This window comes from Trichechus manatus, unplaced genomic scaffold, assembly GCF_000243295.1.
Source record: "Trichechus manatus latirostris isolate Lorelei unplaced genomic scaffold, TriManLat1.0 scaffold00006, whole genome shotgun sequence".
In the NCBI taxonomy this organism is placed as follows: Eukaryota; Metazoa; Chordata; class Mammalia; order Sirenia; family Trichechidae; genus Trichechus; species Trichechus manatus.
In genome coordinates this window covers 26,323,804-26,340,999 of record NW_004443942.1, presented here as the reverse complement: position 1 = coordinate 26,340,999, position 17,196 = coordinate 26,323,804, and the positions used below count along the sequence as shown (strand labels likewise).

The following is a 17,196-nucleotide window of genomic DNA, read 5'->3' as shown; positions in this document are numbered from 1 at the left end:
AAGAGACAAGGACCTTCCTCCAGAGCTGACAGAGAAAGCCTTCCCTAGAGCAGGTGCTCTCAGTTTGGACTTCTAGTCTCCTAAACTGTGAGAAAATAAATTTCTGTTTGTTAAAGCTATCCATTTGTGGTATTTCTGTTACAGCAGCACTAGATAACTAAGACAGTACTGTTTAACTTATATGTGCAATGAACTTTGGTTTAAAAGGGAGATACATAAGGAACATTAAAGCTGAAAACAAAACCATGACAAGCTAAAAATCATAGAGGGAGAAGAAACATTCATTAAGTCCTTGAATAATAGTTGTTTGGCATTCATCAAGTGCCAGGCACTGTTCTAGCACAATATTAACTCATTTAGTCCTCCTAACAACCTTATGAGACAAGTACTATTATTATTCCCATTTATAGATGAGGAAACTGAGCCACAGAAAGGTTAAATAACTTGCTTAAGATGACAAGGCCAGAGCCAGGATTCAACTGCAGTCCTACCTTAGAGACTGCATTCAAGGTGATCAGTATCACATCTATAAACTGCATTCCATCAATCAAAATTATCATACACCACATCAAGATGGTGTCAATACTTTAAAAAATAAGCTTAAAAGGAGAAGATACAAGGTAGATTATAACTAATTTGACGTTTCATTTACAAGCAAAGAAGACTCTATGTTTTCACAATGTATTGACCCATTTCAAAATGAAAAAAAAAATAGAACTGAGAGTATCTTTTATTTAGAAGAATTTGCTCAGAGCTTTCCAGCTACCTCAGCACTTAGAGTGCAAATATTTTCTCAATTAAAAGTATCATGGTCTACGGAGAAGAATCAATTGAGTTCTCAACAACTTCAAATTTATTATTGAAGGCAAATGTAGGCAATTTCATGAAAAATGGAAAAAACCCTAACAAATAAAACCATATGAAAGAAAAAGATTCTTTAGAAAAGTACCAGTGGCACAATATTAGAATGAGATACAGCTAAGAAATTTATTGAATAACATGAATATGTACCAAGAGTAATTATTCTCTACTGTTTTTTAATATTCAGATGATCAAAAATGAGTTAAAAAATCTGCTTCAATATCCATGAGTATTATTTTTTACGAAGATTTTATTTCTGAAAATAGTTTTAAATAATACTGGTCTACCAATATAATAAAATCCTATCAATGAAATTATTGCCAGTCAATAAATAAAAATTTCAAAAAATTATGTTTAATTAATTTTAGCATCCTACATCATTTTACCCTCAAAAATGTCCCGGTTTGTAATGACATATTATATAGTCACCCTAAATATATTGAAAGTCAAACTAGACAACCTCTAAATAACCTTCCAAACATGTCATCCTTAGATTCTATTTTATTAATTTATCATTTAAAACACCTGCTGTCCAATTTGCTGAACACTGTATTTAAGACTAAACTGATGAAATGATCTCTATGTGTGTAATAACTTAAGATTTTCTACATGATAATGTACAAGTGGTTAAAGAAGAAATTAAAAATTCTCCCACTAACTAAAATAAATAGGAAATAAATCATAAAATTATCTATGCGAACAGCAATTATCCTTTCATTAACATAATTAACAGTCTCTAAGCTTTGTTTCTGGTTCTAGTTAAAATGTAATAAATATTATTTTATATTTAAAATGGAATTCAGATGCACAAATTTTAAGAGTACAAAAAAAATACTGAAATTGTGGGGAAAATAATATAAAAGCCTCTAAATGACTGGGAATAAATCCCTACGAAGAGTAAAAATAGACTATAATTTTTAATCCTTTCAATAATGTGGGCTAAAATGAAAAACTAGAGTTTTAGATCATCCTTTCTCTTTTAATAGGCTCAATTACCCTACTCCTTGATTTTGAAAGCAAAAATCTTTTACCTATATATGTACTTCTATAAGAATCACTTAATTACGTGTGTTAATACAAGCACTAGCCAACAATGGAAGACAAACGAATACCTCTTGCTAGTGGTGGTGGTAGTGGAGGGAAGGCACCAAGGTGATATTGGGGGAAAAAAAAGAAAAAGGCACCAGTAATATCCCCTTAATTTTTCCCCTCATTTTCTTCCTTGTAAAATTGCATACACTGTGACATAAATACATTGCTATCCCCATTATCTAAAATGCATGCAGAATAAAAATAAAGCCACAAAGCTCCCCAAATATACACAATTTTCTCTTTGGCAAGGAAACAGTTATTCATGCTGCTAAAGCTGCTATCAATTATAAACTCCCCCTTCGAGCATTAGGGGCAAGATAAATAGGCACTACTGACCCACAGACATTGTTAGCAATTTGAAATGCATTACTAAGCAGCTAAGTGGAAAATGCTATCAATTCTGGAAGACTTTCATAGCCAAACAATCTAGAGCTAGGACCAAGAGCACAGATTGCGAAAAGTGCACACAATAAAACCTAGCTGGGTTTATTACATATAGTTAATATTAAAAAATGCAACATAAATTAGTCAAAGAATCTATTTTTGGCATGAATATTTACATTTTATCAGTTATAAAGGTACAGAAATTTTACCCTCTTACTCATTTCTTCCTCCAAGGAGGTTAGCTGTATGAAACTGCAGATAAAAATGTGTTTCAAATTGGCCGCTAATATCATAGATGACAAGTAAAAGAAGTTTGACAAATTAGAAAGCAAAAAGAAGACCTGAGTGATTAGAAAAGGGAAAGGGAATTTTCTAGTAAGAAACATGAATGAAAAAACAAATTGTTTATCAATCTACATCTAATTAGAGTATAAAGTTCCAAAGTGTGGTCTTTGGTTAGCATATACAAAGGAAGGCATTACATCCATGCTCAAAGCAGAGGTGAGCTGGTGAGTCAGAATTAAAAACACACCAACAAGGGACTACTAATGGATGTGCAGCTATCTGTACAAATCAAACTATACAGGCACAAAAAAGGATACTTCTTGTCCAGTGACAAACAACCGATACAAATTTTAGACAAATATACAGACTGACAAGGGGTCCAATGGTCACCAAGGGCTGAATAAACAATAATTGTAATAATAATGGCAATACAACATTTATTGAGCATGGCAGCTCTTGGAATGAGCATATATGTATTCTCAGTTAATCTCTCCCACCACCCAATGACACATGTATTATCTCCACTTTATTATGAAGAAAAGAAGCAGAGAGAAGTTAAGTAACTTGCCAGTCATCACATAACCATTAAGTGGCAGGGCTTATTAGCTATATATGCTTTATTAGCTTTAGGCAGCAGTTAGATTCTAGAGTCTACAGTTCTAGTAGCTACACCACAAAAAACGAAACCCGTTGCTATCAGGTCAGTTCCGACTCATAGTGACCCTCAGAGTAGAACTGCCCGAGAGGGTTTCCAAGGCTGTAATCTTTATGGAGGAGCTCTGATAGTGCAGTGGTTGAAGCACTCAGCTGCTAACTGAGAGGTCTGCAGTTCAAACCCACCAGCTGCTCCGCGGGAGAAAGATGTGGCAGTCTGCTGTAAAGATTATAGCCTTGGAAACCCTACGGGGCAGTTCTACTCTGTCCCTTAGGGTCACTGTGAGCCAGAATTGACTTGATGGCCACGGGTTTAATCTTTATGGAAGCAGACTGCCACATCCTTCTCCCACAGAGCAGCTGGTGGGTTTGAACCATCAACCTCTGGTTAGCTCCTAGTGCTTTAACCACTTTGCCACCGACTGTACTATCTGTTAAATGGTCAGCTCCACCAGTGACTATATTACACAACTCTAAATAGTCGTGCTTTAAGCATTTTACTTTACTTACTTTTCACATAAACTCTAATTTTCCATTATAAAAATGGCATACACATTATAGAAAATTAAAAAAATACAGAAAATAGCAAAAAGTGAGGTGGGATGATTCAGTTCCACTCCCCAAAGACAAACAATTAATGTTTTCATAACTCCTTCTTCTAGTATTTTCTCTATTTATGTTTTTCCTTAAAGTCCTACATGATTGTAATCATTGCTCATATACAATTTTAAAAGTATCTTTTCCAAAATTTTTGAACTTTTATTAACACATAACATACACGAAAAAACACATTTGTTTTCTAGAAACAATTTTAATAGATATATGATATTCCACATTTTATTGTTATTTAGGTAATCACTTACATTGCTAGGTATTTTGGTTGAAGGGCTGTACTAACTTTTATTCCTAGTAATACCATTAAAGTATTCAAGCTGTAGCTTCATATTTTTAGTTAGTTATAAAGCAAAGACTTCCCAAAGAGTACTCAAAATTACTGCATATATTAAAATTTCAGAGGAGCCTTGATGGCAAAATGGTTAAATGTTCAGCTAATACCAAAAGGCTGGTGATGTGAACCCACTCACCAGCTCTAGGGGAGAAAAGGCCTGGCGATCTGTTCCCGTAAAGATTACAGCCTAGAAAACCCTATGTGGCAGTACTACTCTGTCCTACAGGGTCACTATGTGTTGGAACCAACTAGATGGCACACCACAACAACATTAAAATTCTGATCTAAAAGGAAATTACTCTGGTCTTCCTAGATCCATGAATACATTTTCCATAAAAAAAGCTCATGGAACAGAAAATATTCTATCTAAAAATAAGATGGTCAACTCATCTATACTCAAATAAATGAAATATACATATCTTTTTATATAAATATATATTTTAAATAATTAGAAAAAAATGTCCAAACTATAAGGATGAGTAACCACTGAACCAGGCCAGTGACTGCGGCTATGAAGTCTACAGACAACAATCTTTATAGGACAACTTAAAAACAGTTTTGCCTGGAGACAAGAGCAGAACAGATGATCACTTTACACACTTCCAGTCCTGAGAGTCCTGGAGTCTACAAAGATAGGATTTCTTGTTTTCATGTGATGGTACTAAAACATTCCTTCTTTTTGATTTTACCAACTACAAACTTGGAAATTTCTAGCTCTAAACGTTCATCTATTGCCTTCTTTGACTTTAGATTCCACCTCAAATAGTTTTCTCTCATCCCTCGGGCCAGAATGCTTCTCATTCTCCACTAGGAAACCCAAAACACTGAATATCATTGTCACAGTTGAAATGGTTTTACACTGTTTGATCATCACTGGCTATTAGTATTAGACATTGACACTAAACCAAAAAAAACCAAACTCGTTGCCATCAAGTCAATTCTGACTCATAGTGACCCTACAGGACAGCAAAGAACCACCCCATAGGGTTTCCAAGGAGCGGCTGGTGGATTTGAACTGCCAGTCTTTTGGTTAGCAGCCGAATGCTAAACCACCATGCCACCAGGGCTCTAGACCTTAACACTAGAATATTTTAAACATCTGAATTAAAAATATATTAAATAGTAGATAACATAACACAATAAGTAAAGAGACTTTATTTCAAGCAACATTACATTTAAGAAATCTGCATTCTATTGAGAATGATCCAAATAAAAACTTACCACTATTTTGGCCAAGATGCCATCATCACCTGCATCTAAGGTAACCACAGCTTTGTCAGTCTCAATTTCACATAATGCATCTCCAGCACTCACAGCTTCACCTACAAAACAAGACTGGGTTTGTTTTGGTTTTAAAAATATCAGTATTAATATATGGGGTGTGTGTATATAAAACATGAATAATAAATACCAAAATGTTCAGTAGCTATTTATTTTCTAGGCTGTAGAATTATAAATGTGTGTGTTTGTATGTGTGTGTATGTGTATGCTTTGCTGTATTTCGCAGCTCCACAATGGACATAAACTATATTTGTTATGAGAAAAAAATGCTATTACAAAGATTACTGAATGAATATTAAAAACAAAATCACATTTTAGAGATGACAGCAATGAATGTATATCCTCCTCAGAACAAATCAATTCCAGATTCCACACTTTTTAATATACTACATTGATTACTAGTCCAGGTAGAGAAAAGCTTTAAAATTAATAGCACTTCTGGGTTATCATGGTAGGGTGAGTTCAGAAACCCTGTTGGCACCACACACACAGTATAAATGAATAACGCATAAAAACAGAAAATAAAAAAAACACAGCCGAGGTCAAATAAATATTTCTGTGCAACAGAAACAGCATGGAAACCTACAAATGTTGGGCAGGACCTAAAGCTACAGCCTTGCTAGTCTCTGGGTCTAGAAGCAGGTTGGGGGTCGGTGGGAGAGGGCTCATTTGGAGTAAAGAGAACTAGAAGTGGCCTGCTGGAGACAGGGACTTAAATCAGATTTGCTACTTAAAGCTATGGCTGGGTCAGGGTATCTCTATCTTTTATTAAGAGGATAATAAAATGGGCAATCAAAAACTATTAAATGGAGCTATTGCTTCAATCAGAAACTGCAGGTCTAGGAGGTGGGAGACAAAAACACTGCCTCAGTACCAGGAACTGAGTCAAGCCACCCTCTGGCTCCATGGCTGGATCTGCCAATATCCCTAATATCCCTAGCAAAATTCCTAGATTGGGGAGTGGGAGAAGGGGATAGGGAGGTACAGGGTGAGAGGGAAGAAATGAAGCAAAATCAAAAACCTTTTGCAAAACAAAATTCTGAAACAAATGAAGAAATCTAATGCTAAGAAAGCAAGCAACAAAATCAATAATTGGAATAGAAATGTATTCCAGTTGTAATTCATTTAATGTAATCTGCCAAAGATTTTAAAATAAGTTATCATGAGGAAGTTCAAAGAAATAAATGAAGGTAAAAGACCCATTATGAGAATGAGGAATAAAAAAACAAACAAAAAACCCAGAAGATTAACAACGTACAGAAATGTAACAAAAATAAGATCAGGTAGAAAAAGAACAAATTAGAAATCTTGCAAGTAAAAAATACAGTCATTGAAATAGAAACAATCAGTGGGATGTACTCTAGACTGGACATGGCGAAAGAGTGAATTAGTAAATTAAAAGAGAGCACTTAGAAACTACCTGGAATAAAATATAGTAAACAGGGAAAAAAAAAGATAAAAAATAAGAAAGAACAGTTAAGAGACACAGATTGAAGCCGCAGTGTTTGTCTAGTGGAATACCAAAGGAAGAGACTGGAGGGAATACACACACACACACCACCCACACACACACACACCCACACACACCCACACCCACACCCACACCCACACCCACACCCACACACACACCCCTGATGGCGCAGCAGTTAAGAGCTCAGGTTGCTAACCAAAAGGTTAGCGGTTTGAATCCATCAGCTGTTACTTGGGCTTGCGTCTCTCTCTCTCTCACACACACACATCCTCAAAATGAAAGTCTGGAACAAGTTTATTTTGGAGAGTGTATTGACTAGATGGGGCCATGAGGGAGTCTTGTGGTTTGCTAGAAATGTTCTTGATATAGTGGTAACGTGGGTATGTAAAAATTCACTGAGCTGTATAATTTATGCAAATTATACCTCAATAAAAAATAAATAGAAAAGGCAAGAGTATTAAACTGTATAAATATGAATCCACATTACACACACTATAGAGTAACTGCAGAAAATCAATAATAAAAACACAATCTTAAACACCATCAGAACAAAAACAAAACAAAACAGAACAGATCACCTCAGTGGAATGACAGACTGAGAGCACTTTTCACTAGCTGCAATAGGGGTCAGAGGTCAGTGAAGTAATATCTTCAAAGAGCTGAGGAAAAACAGCTGTCTAGAATTTTATATGCAGCCAAACCATCATTCAAAAATGAAGGAAAAGCATTTTTTAGACATAAAGGCTAAGAAAATTTACGACCTATTGATGATCACTAAAAAAGCTATTACAAGACGTAGTTCATCAAGAAGAAAAGTGGACACGGGGGGAACGCAGGGAAAACAAACAAAAAAAAAGTTACCACAGAAACTGATAAAATGTTAATGACTGACCATAAAAAAGGTAACTTTTGAGAGTTTAAAAAAGTTTAAAACTAAAACTATAAAAAATAAAATAAATAAAGGAATGTTTAGGTGATGCTAAAGCATGCTAAGAATTCTGATATAGTTAGGAAGAAAAAACTGAATCAGTCAAAACTGTATTGATAAAATTTTGTTAAATACTTATCCTAAAAACTCAAAGGTATACATAAAAGAAATATAATCTATAGCATTCAAAAGAGCAGAGGAAAAATAGAAAATAACAAAAAGCATCCAATTGAAAGTGTAAGCACATGAAAAGAAAAAAGCAAAGGAAAAAAACAAAACACAAAAAATGGCAGAAATATGTCAGCAAATGCAATAAATATAAATGGACTGAAATCACCTATTAAAAGCTGAGATTATCAAAATGAATACAAAAAAAAAACCAAAATCTAGGTAAACGCTGCTCACAAGAGACAGGCCTAAAACAAAAACACAGAAAAATTTCAAAATAAAAGGGTAGAAAAATATATAACATAAAAATACACATCCCTTTCACACATACCAAAAATAGCCAGGAGAGTAATATTAATAGGAACATTCAATAGGAAGACATGAAGAAAAATCTACAAAACTAAGTTAACAAATATGCTCTGATGGTTCACTGTACAGAAATGACTTCATTCTATACCAAGATGTTCAAATAGATGGTTACATGATATCCTCAGTTTAAATAGTTCAGAACTGCAATATAAGCTATTTTAATGAAGTAAACAAACTTATCTATTAGGAGATACTTACCGACCACCTAAAAGGTGACTGGTCTAACCCCAAAGAGATTTCCCCCTTCAATGAATATTTATTGAAAACTGTATTGGAGCCCTGAGGATATGGCAGTGAAAAAGCAAATCAAACAAACAAAAATAGACAAGGTAAGCTTTCTGACCTCAAGAGGCTTGCTTAACAGCTAGTGACCAGTAAACTGGAAATGACAATATACAGTGAAACCTGCGAAAGCTGGAACATATGGAAACCTGTGAGAGAAGGAAAAAATATTTTCCACTAAACGAGCAATAGAAAAGTGGTAAGACTGCACCCTGTCAAAGGCAGAAAACTTGTAAGACCCGGAAAAATAAGGCAGTCCCATCAAGTTCCAGCTCTCACAAGTTTCACTGTATAAAGGTTTAGGTCAGGGAACACTCAGGAGGGGCATCTAATTAAGTATCTGGAAAGTGAGAGAAGGCTTCCTAGAAAAAACTACCTAAACTGAGCCTGAAAAGACGAAGAGAAGGAGACAAAAAAGTACAGGGTCACTGATCCAGGCAGAGGAAACAACATGCCCACAGTACTGGAGGCAAAAGAGAACATGAAAATTTGAAAGACCTGGCAGATAATACAGGAGAGAAGCAATGAGAGATTAGGCTGGTGAGTAAAGCAGCAACCAGACTATCATATAGAAAGCCACAGTTCCAGATTATATAACCTTATATACTTCTTACATGACAGATACTTCAGTGGTTAAAGTAGATTATATTTCAAAACAAAAAAAACAAAAACATTGTATGTTTCTGCTATAACTACGGGAGAAACAATTGAACTAGGCAACCTAGCAAATAAATACTTCTTAGGCTGGAAAGTAAACTCTGGCCACCGGAAAGGAGAGTAAAATGATGTTTTCTCATTTTTGCTCTCCCATATTCAAATTCGAACCACCCTTTAAAAACCAAGAACAAATTCCACTTCCGCCATACAACTTTCTCTGATTAACTCAACTTGACAGTTTTGTTCCTATTCCTGAATTCCTATAGTAGCTACAACTAATTTGGAATGAATCACATATTGCATTATAAAATTTTACGTTGCTACTGTTCATTACTTGATTGGGTTTTTCTCTATTTACTATGCTGTGAGATTCTTCACAACAGGATACATCTTAAGTACTTTATATCCCACCCTCAAGCGAGTTCCTCACACATAGTTTCAGGTTAAGATATTTTAGAAAATTTTCCAAATCCTCATTTCCTCGTAAGTATACATCAAACTACCCTTTACATTTCTTTTGTTTCTAACATTTGCTTTGCAGCATGCTTCTGATATTTAAAGAGATGGGTAGCCTCTCGTCTTTGTTTAAAAACAAAACAAAAAAGACATCTCTATCTACATATTTTAGTTATATGAGAATGCCGACAAAGCAAGGGAGAGACAGAGGAACAGAAACTGGTGGGGGTGGGGTGGGGGGGAGGGTTGAGGGAAGAAAATGGAAAGAAAAATTAAGAAGTATCTATCTATTGTGGTGTGGTTAACTTTACTCAGGAACTATAGCCAAGTTTAAAACATAGTATTTATATGAGGGTACCCCCCCCACCAAAAAAAGTTGCTGTCGAGTTGATTCCGACTCATAGTGACCCTACAAGATAGAGCAGAACTGTCCGCATATGGTTTCCAAAGAGCAGCTAGGGGATTCGAACCGTCAACCTTTTGGTTAGTAGCCGTATCTCGCTGTAGCTCTCAACCAGTGCGCCACCAGGGCTCCTATAAAGGTGTATTACCCCTAGTTTATCACAAAACTAAGGTTCTATCAATAGTCAAACATAATGTAAATGCCAAAAAGAAAATTTTGAGACTGAATAATGAGCCATGAAGATTCCACATACACTAAATATCAGCCTTGATCAACAATTTAGCACTATAATTCAGAATAATTTAGTACTATAATTTAGAAAAGTTGCAGGGCAGAGTAGTTACAAAGAACCTCTTCCAAGTCAGACATGCATTTGATTCCAAGTTGTGATACTTAACTAGCAATCTTGATTAAATTACTTAATCTCTCTGTCTCAGGAAGGTTTTGAATGTGTAGCCATATAATAAAGAATCACAGACTGAAAATGTTAGGTTAACACTCCACAACATCTTCAGATAAAAACAAAGATAAAACATTAGGTATGTTACTAACAACCATTAAGAATAAAGATTAATGCAACCAATGTCACAAAATAATTTGTGTATAAATTTTTGAATGGTAAACTAATTTTTGCTGTAAACTTTCACCTAACCACACACACACGCACACAAAAAAATCAAGATTAATATTCTAGTTCCCTATTCCATATTCTGTCTTTTCAAACAGATCATTCCACAAACATTAAGGCATTGTACTAAGCATAGAATATAAACACAACAAGAAGATATAGCTCTGCCCGTGATGAGTTTATAGTCTAGTGGACAGGACTGAGCAGCTAGAATAGAGCATCATGGACGGCGTGAGGTGACAGATGGCTTCTTAGCTGCCACGCTGATGGATGACTGGTTGCAGAAGGAGATGGCAGCCCTTAGAGTGTTCCTGCACCATCTCCGCATGGTACTTGTCAGTGGCCGAGGTGGAGCGGGCCCGGAGCGAGAGTGCGGGCCCCAGGAGGGGCCAGAGCAGCGGCCCGCCCGGGGGCCGCTCCCCAGCACCAAAGCCAGCATCATCATTCTGTTCCTTTCTTTGTCCAGCTGGGCAGCTGCCTGGGCTGAGGACTGGAGCATACAGAGACTTCCCTTTCCTATTTTAAATTTGAGGCATGACGTATAGTCTTGTTCAAACATAACTAATGATAATGTTTATTTTATTAACTAAAGGACATCTGTGGCTTTCACAAAACAATTCTATTCTGATAAAAATTAAGAATGTTGTTCTTATTGCCGAGTGCCGGAGAGTTGATTCTGACTCATAGTGACCCCATGTGACAGAGTAGAACTGTGTCATAGAGTTTTCTAGGTTGTAATCTTTACGGAAGCAGATCATCAGGTCTTTCTCTGGCGAAGCTGCTGGGTAGGTTCAAACCACTAATCTTTTGGTTAGCAACCAAGCACTTAACTGTTGTGCCATCAGGACTCCTTAAAATTTAAGAACAAAAGTCTTTATTTAAAAGGTGTTTGGGAGAGGGGGGATAGTTTTCATCTGTAAGACCAAGTAAGTCAGATCTACACGAACATATAAGAAAAAACTTCTTAATAGTACTATGTTGAACCATACTGGAAACAATAATTAAAGGTGAAAATGATTCAATTGTTTACTCAACAATACTTACTAGCTGCCCCTATGTGAATACCACTGTGCAAGGCACTATGGTAAAAAAAAAAAAAAAAAAAAATTAGAAAAGACAGACCTGCTTCAAAAATTTCCTAATTCAATGGAAAAAGAATACAAACAAGCAGGCAATACCGATATGATATCAGTGTTTCCCAACCCTTTTCACTTCACCATACAAAAAGAAAGAGATGATATACCAGTGAATAGGCCAAGACATGCAATAACCTGGCTCCTTAGTCACTCAAGGTCCTGCCCTGAAGGCTGAAGACCAAATAGTAGTTTCAGAAAGAGAAGACTGCTGGGCAAAGTTAACCTTGCTTTTATCGTCTGACTTCTTACATTTTGCTACACTGTCCAAATCAAATACTCAACAACCACAGACAGCTAGTGGCTACATCAGACACCTCAGATAGAACACATCCATCATCCCAGAAAGCTCTATTGAACAGTACCGTATTCTGTAAGTCCATTCACGAATTGTAAAATTCTCATATGATACAAACATTAACAATAAACGTAAAGAAGTATAATGATGGGATACTATTCCACAATAAAAGGTATGAACTGCTGATACATGGTACAACATGGATGAACTCAAAAACACGCTAAACAAAAAAAGTCAGTCACAAAAGACCACCTACTGTAGGATTCTGTTTGTACAGATTGTTCATAAAAGGCAATTTTTTTACAGAAAGCAGATCAGAGTTGTTTAAGGCTAGCAATGGGGAGAAGGATTAACCATAATCAGGCAGCAGGGATCTTTTTGGAGTAATGGAAATGTTCTAAAACTGGATTGTAGTGATGGTTGCACAATTCTATACAGTTACTAAAAAGCACTGAATTGTACAATTAAAATGGGTGCATTATATGAGTATGTAAATTATACCTCAATAAAGTTGTTAAAATAGCAGCATACTGCAGGAAAACAATGAAGCTGTTTATGAAATGTACTTTTCAATTTTTTTTTTTTCATTTCAGCACCATAAATGTGTACAAATTCCCAGAAATAACAGAAACAAAAGCCTTGTCCATACAAGGTGTAGAGCCATATTAACTCTCTAGTGGCACCTAGCGGCATAGATAAAGCTTCCTTCAAAATAGTTTTACTTCTGAATTTTATACAGTAGCATTATATGAGTTAGATATATCCTAAGACTTGCACAAAAACTATCTGAAGTATTAAAAATTCCCAGTCAAATGACAAAAGGAATGCTCACAAAGAATGACAGTATCTGAGGGATAACACTAACAGCAGCAGCAACAAGCGTCACTGATTAAGCACTTGACTAGATATGTTCCAGACACTGTGTGGCTAAGTACTTTACCTCAGCCAGTTTTGTTCCACAGTGCTTAAATATCTCAGAAAGGAAAACAATGTTTTTCATGCCCTCAAATATTCTCTCACAAAAAGGGGTATAAGAATATTTTTTTTCCTTTTTATTATTTTGTTTAGCAGACTTGACCTTTCACTTAATGAAAAATAAACCATATCCACTTTAATTAAAGTAAAAATACCTAAAGCACACTTTTTCCCTCAAAATAACAAATTTGTATTAAAGATGTGGAATTACAGCTCACTTCACATATCGAAGGATTTTGAAATTGTGGGTGTTATCTAACACTTTCTAAATGTTTTCTGTTTATAATGCATATTTTTACCTAATCCTCAGATTGAAATGAAGTATTCTAACACTCATTATAAAACTACTTTTCTAAGGTACATTAAATTAGCAAAGATAGACATAATTTATAGAATATTTTATTGTGTGCTTCCATGACTTAAACAAAAAGAAAGAAAAAGAAACCGAGTTACCAGTTTCTAAAGCCAGGGTGTACCTTACATTTTATCTAGTTCAACTCACTCCCAGATACTTGATCGAGAGTGGGAACCCCAAAGGACAAACTATGACTCCTAGGCCAAAGTTCTTTTCACTGCACCCCTATCGCCGTGGATTTTTATCTGATTTAAAACACACACACACCATTAGTAAAAGAAGATGTAAATTATAAAATTTCAGATTTCAAAAAAACTTGTAAGATCTTCCAAAAAGGCTTTTAAGATCAAACGGCTGCCCACTGAAGGTTACAAGATCATTACTTAGTCTTTGCTTAAAAAATAAACTGGATTCATAAATGAGTACAATCTTCTTTTTCATGAAAAAATTTCAATCCTCTTTGTTTAAGGATCTAAACTCATTGTTTTAAATAAAAGTGACCGTATATTAATAAAGATCTCACGATAAATGCAAAAAAGACCTCATAGCTAATATAAAAAGGTATTGTCTGTTAGAATATAAATTTGCTCTTAACACAAAACAGCTGAACCAAGCTACCATAAATGTACCAAGCATCAGACATACATAGACATATACAGTCAAATCCACATGTACAGTACACATGTTAATGAAAAAAATCAAATCACACTCAAAAAATAACAATTAAATCAGGTAAAAATGAGTTTCTATGTTAACAAAGGTGATGAGATTTAAAAAGCAATAAATTAGTGAATTACTAAGAAGGATTGAGATTGTGTTCAACTATTTATAGTATATTAGTAAACAAACTTTTTCTCCTCAGTTGGCAGAACAGGAAACTTTAAGAGCAACCTGAGGGAAACATGGTCTGAGGGCTTAAAATACATCTTGGCCTGCCCTATATGAAAATAGCACATTGTAATCAACAGTGAAAAAGGAAAAGAATGATGAGACAATTCAGCTCCTGGTTTTTTATCATACTGTCCATATTCTAAAGAGTGTGAATAATTTACTAGATTGCCAGTGAGCTGGAAGTCTGAGAGAGAAATGTGGCCCAAAGAATCCTCTTATCTACTTTCCAATCAGGTCTCAAAATATGAAGAAATTTAATCTTTTTATAATAATCCCTTAAAGGCTGTTCTGTGTCTGAATCATTATTTAATGACACCAACACCTGGTCACACTGAATGTGGAAATAGCCAAAGCTATGTAAGTCATCAGGGAAAAGAAGCCTAAAAATAGATTCCAACTGATTCCATTATTTATAAAGGTGAAACGTTCTTAGATACTGATAATTACTTTAAAAGACGACAGTAGCCATGCAAAAAGAGCCAACTGCTCAAAGTGCTTGCCAATGAAGCACTGGACTTTCATTCAGAGGACACGTCTTCTTAAATTCCAGAAAATTCTTTGCATTTTTTTTTTCTTTGAATGCTACCTCTCTTCCTCATTCCCTCTTTCTCCTTCCGGAACTCCTCCTATTGAATTACGTATGATTTCCATTTTACCCTTCATGTCTCTTAACTTCTCTTTCATATTTTCCACTGTTTATTCTCTGTGCTGCATTCAAGCAATTTCTTCAGATTGATCTTCAGTTCACATTTTTGTTCAGTCATATTTAATTGTACTTTAACCCACCCTTGAGTTGTTTTTTAATTTTATAGACAATATTTTTCATTATAGTTCTACTTGTCATTTTTCAAATCTGCCTGGACTTATGAACAATGTCTGTTCTCCTATTTCAATTTCTTTTCTTACATATTTAATCTTTACAGACATACATTTTTATATATCCAGTAATTCCAATTAATTGAAGTTCCTGGAGATCTAGTCCTGCTGCTTGTTATACTTACTGACTCTGGTGTCTAGAAGATTGTTTCATGTGCATTATTTGATATTGTGAACTCTTGGTAAGTGGACTTTATCTGGGACTCCTGTGTGGCTTGGGTTCGAGGTTGTGTCCTTTTAGGACAGTGGCTTCTGCCAAGTAACCCGGGGGGATTATCAGCCCTGGACCACTCTACCTCTGTGGGTTCCCAGAAGATGCAAGCCGTATAAATTTGAACCCCAAAGTCTCATGAGGATAGGTCCATGAGAACAAATTTTCAAGAAAGTAGGCATTCTGTTTCCACATAAACCCCAAGTCAAACAAATAAGTTTGCTGGTTATCTCATGGCATTAAATTTCATTCCCATGCTCACAACTCTCAAATTTCTATCTCCAAGTCAGACTTCACTCTTGGGGATTCATATAGCCAGTTACCTACTGACTACCTTCCCTTGAATGTCTAATAAGCATCTCAAACTTTATCACAACCAAACCTGAACCTAATTTCTGATTTCCCTTCCTCCACTATCCCCTATTCCCGAGAAAACCGGCTCCCATTTCAGCAACTCTCAGCGGGGCATGACTTCAACTCCCACTCACCACTCTTGATTTCCCTCTCTGTTGCTGACACTTGGTGATTCCCTTTTCTTGTGTTAACCTTGATTTACAGTTAGAAGATTCATTTTATAGTACTATATCCAGTAATGAGCAGAAGTCTTACACCATCTGCTTAGATGGTCATATTGACTAGAAGTGTTCAGAGTTGGCTTTTCAAACGTGAGTAGGCAAAGGGGGCTATTTAAATTGTCTCTGCAATCACACAAGTCCTCCACTGTCCAGGTCATGTCCTTCAGTCTCGACTTGTTCTTTTCTCCTCTTTCCCCTTTTAACACTTAGTTCAACATTCCTACAGCTGAAGCACCCCCACTTCTTTCTTAGAGAAATAACACATACTATATATTCACTTGTCTCTATGTTGGTTTTTTCACTGAAGATCACTCCATAGCAGTATAAAGGGATACTCTTCACTCCTTTTTAAAGTTGTGGATGTAATATAGGTTATTCAGCCCATCCTGATCAACATTTGGGTCGCTTCTATCTTTTGCTATTACAAACAGCACTGCAATAAATAGCTTTGAGTGTATCTGTCTTTATGTTTACAGTATAACATTAAGATAGATCCCTAGAAGTAGAAATGCTGTGCCAAAGGGTAAATATAGATATTGTCTGTATTTGTTTAAAGGGCCATTGGCAATTCTTTTTCTATGAACCAGCTGTTCATGTATCTTGCCCACTTTTCTATGAAGATGACTGATAGTCTTCTTTCCCTCTATTTTTAGGGATTTTAACCCTTTGTGATATAAATTGTAAATACCTTTTCCGAATTATATTGTCTATATAACTTTTCTAGATATCGTCAAATTCTCTTCCCTAAGGTTTAAACCAGTCTGCATTTCCTACAGCAATGTATGAGAAAGCCTGTTTCTCACCACGGCCTCGTTAACAGAATAGCTTGTCAAGCTTTCATTTCTGCCCATGTGCTTAGTGAGAAATGATAACTCAGTATAGTGTTAGTTTGTTGTTGTTAGGTGACGTGTAGTTAATTTTCGACTCATAGTGAACCCATGTGACAAAGCAGAATTGAACCCATAGGGTTTTCACGGCTGTAATCTTTACTGGAGCAGATTGCCAAGTTTTTCT

The 17,196-nt window shown here is 35.6% G+C and overlaps 1 protein-coding gene across 2 annotated transcripts in view; it reads right to left on the bottom strand.

The window, feature by feature from the left end:
* Positions 1 to 17,196, bottom strand: part of PDHX (pyruvate dehydrogenase complex component X) — a 68,961-nt gene that overhangs the window by 32,743 nt on the left and 19,022 nt on the right. For both annotated transcript variants that reach the window (XM_004369788.1, XM_023738291.1), the window contains one exon: positions 5,447 to 5,547. In XM_004369788.1, coding sequence (XP_004369845.1) covers positions 5,447 to 5,547 — 101 coding nt within the window. The remainder of the gene's footprint in view (positions 1 to 5,446; positions 5,548 to 17,196) is intronic.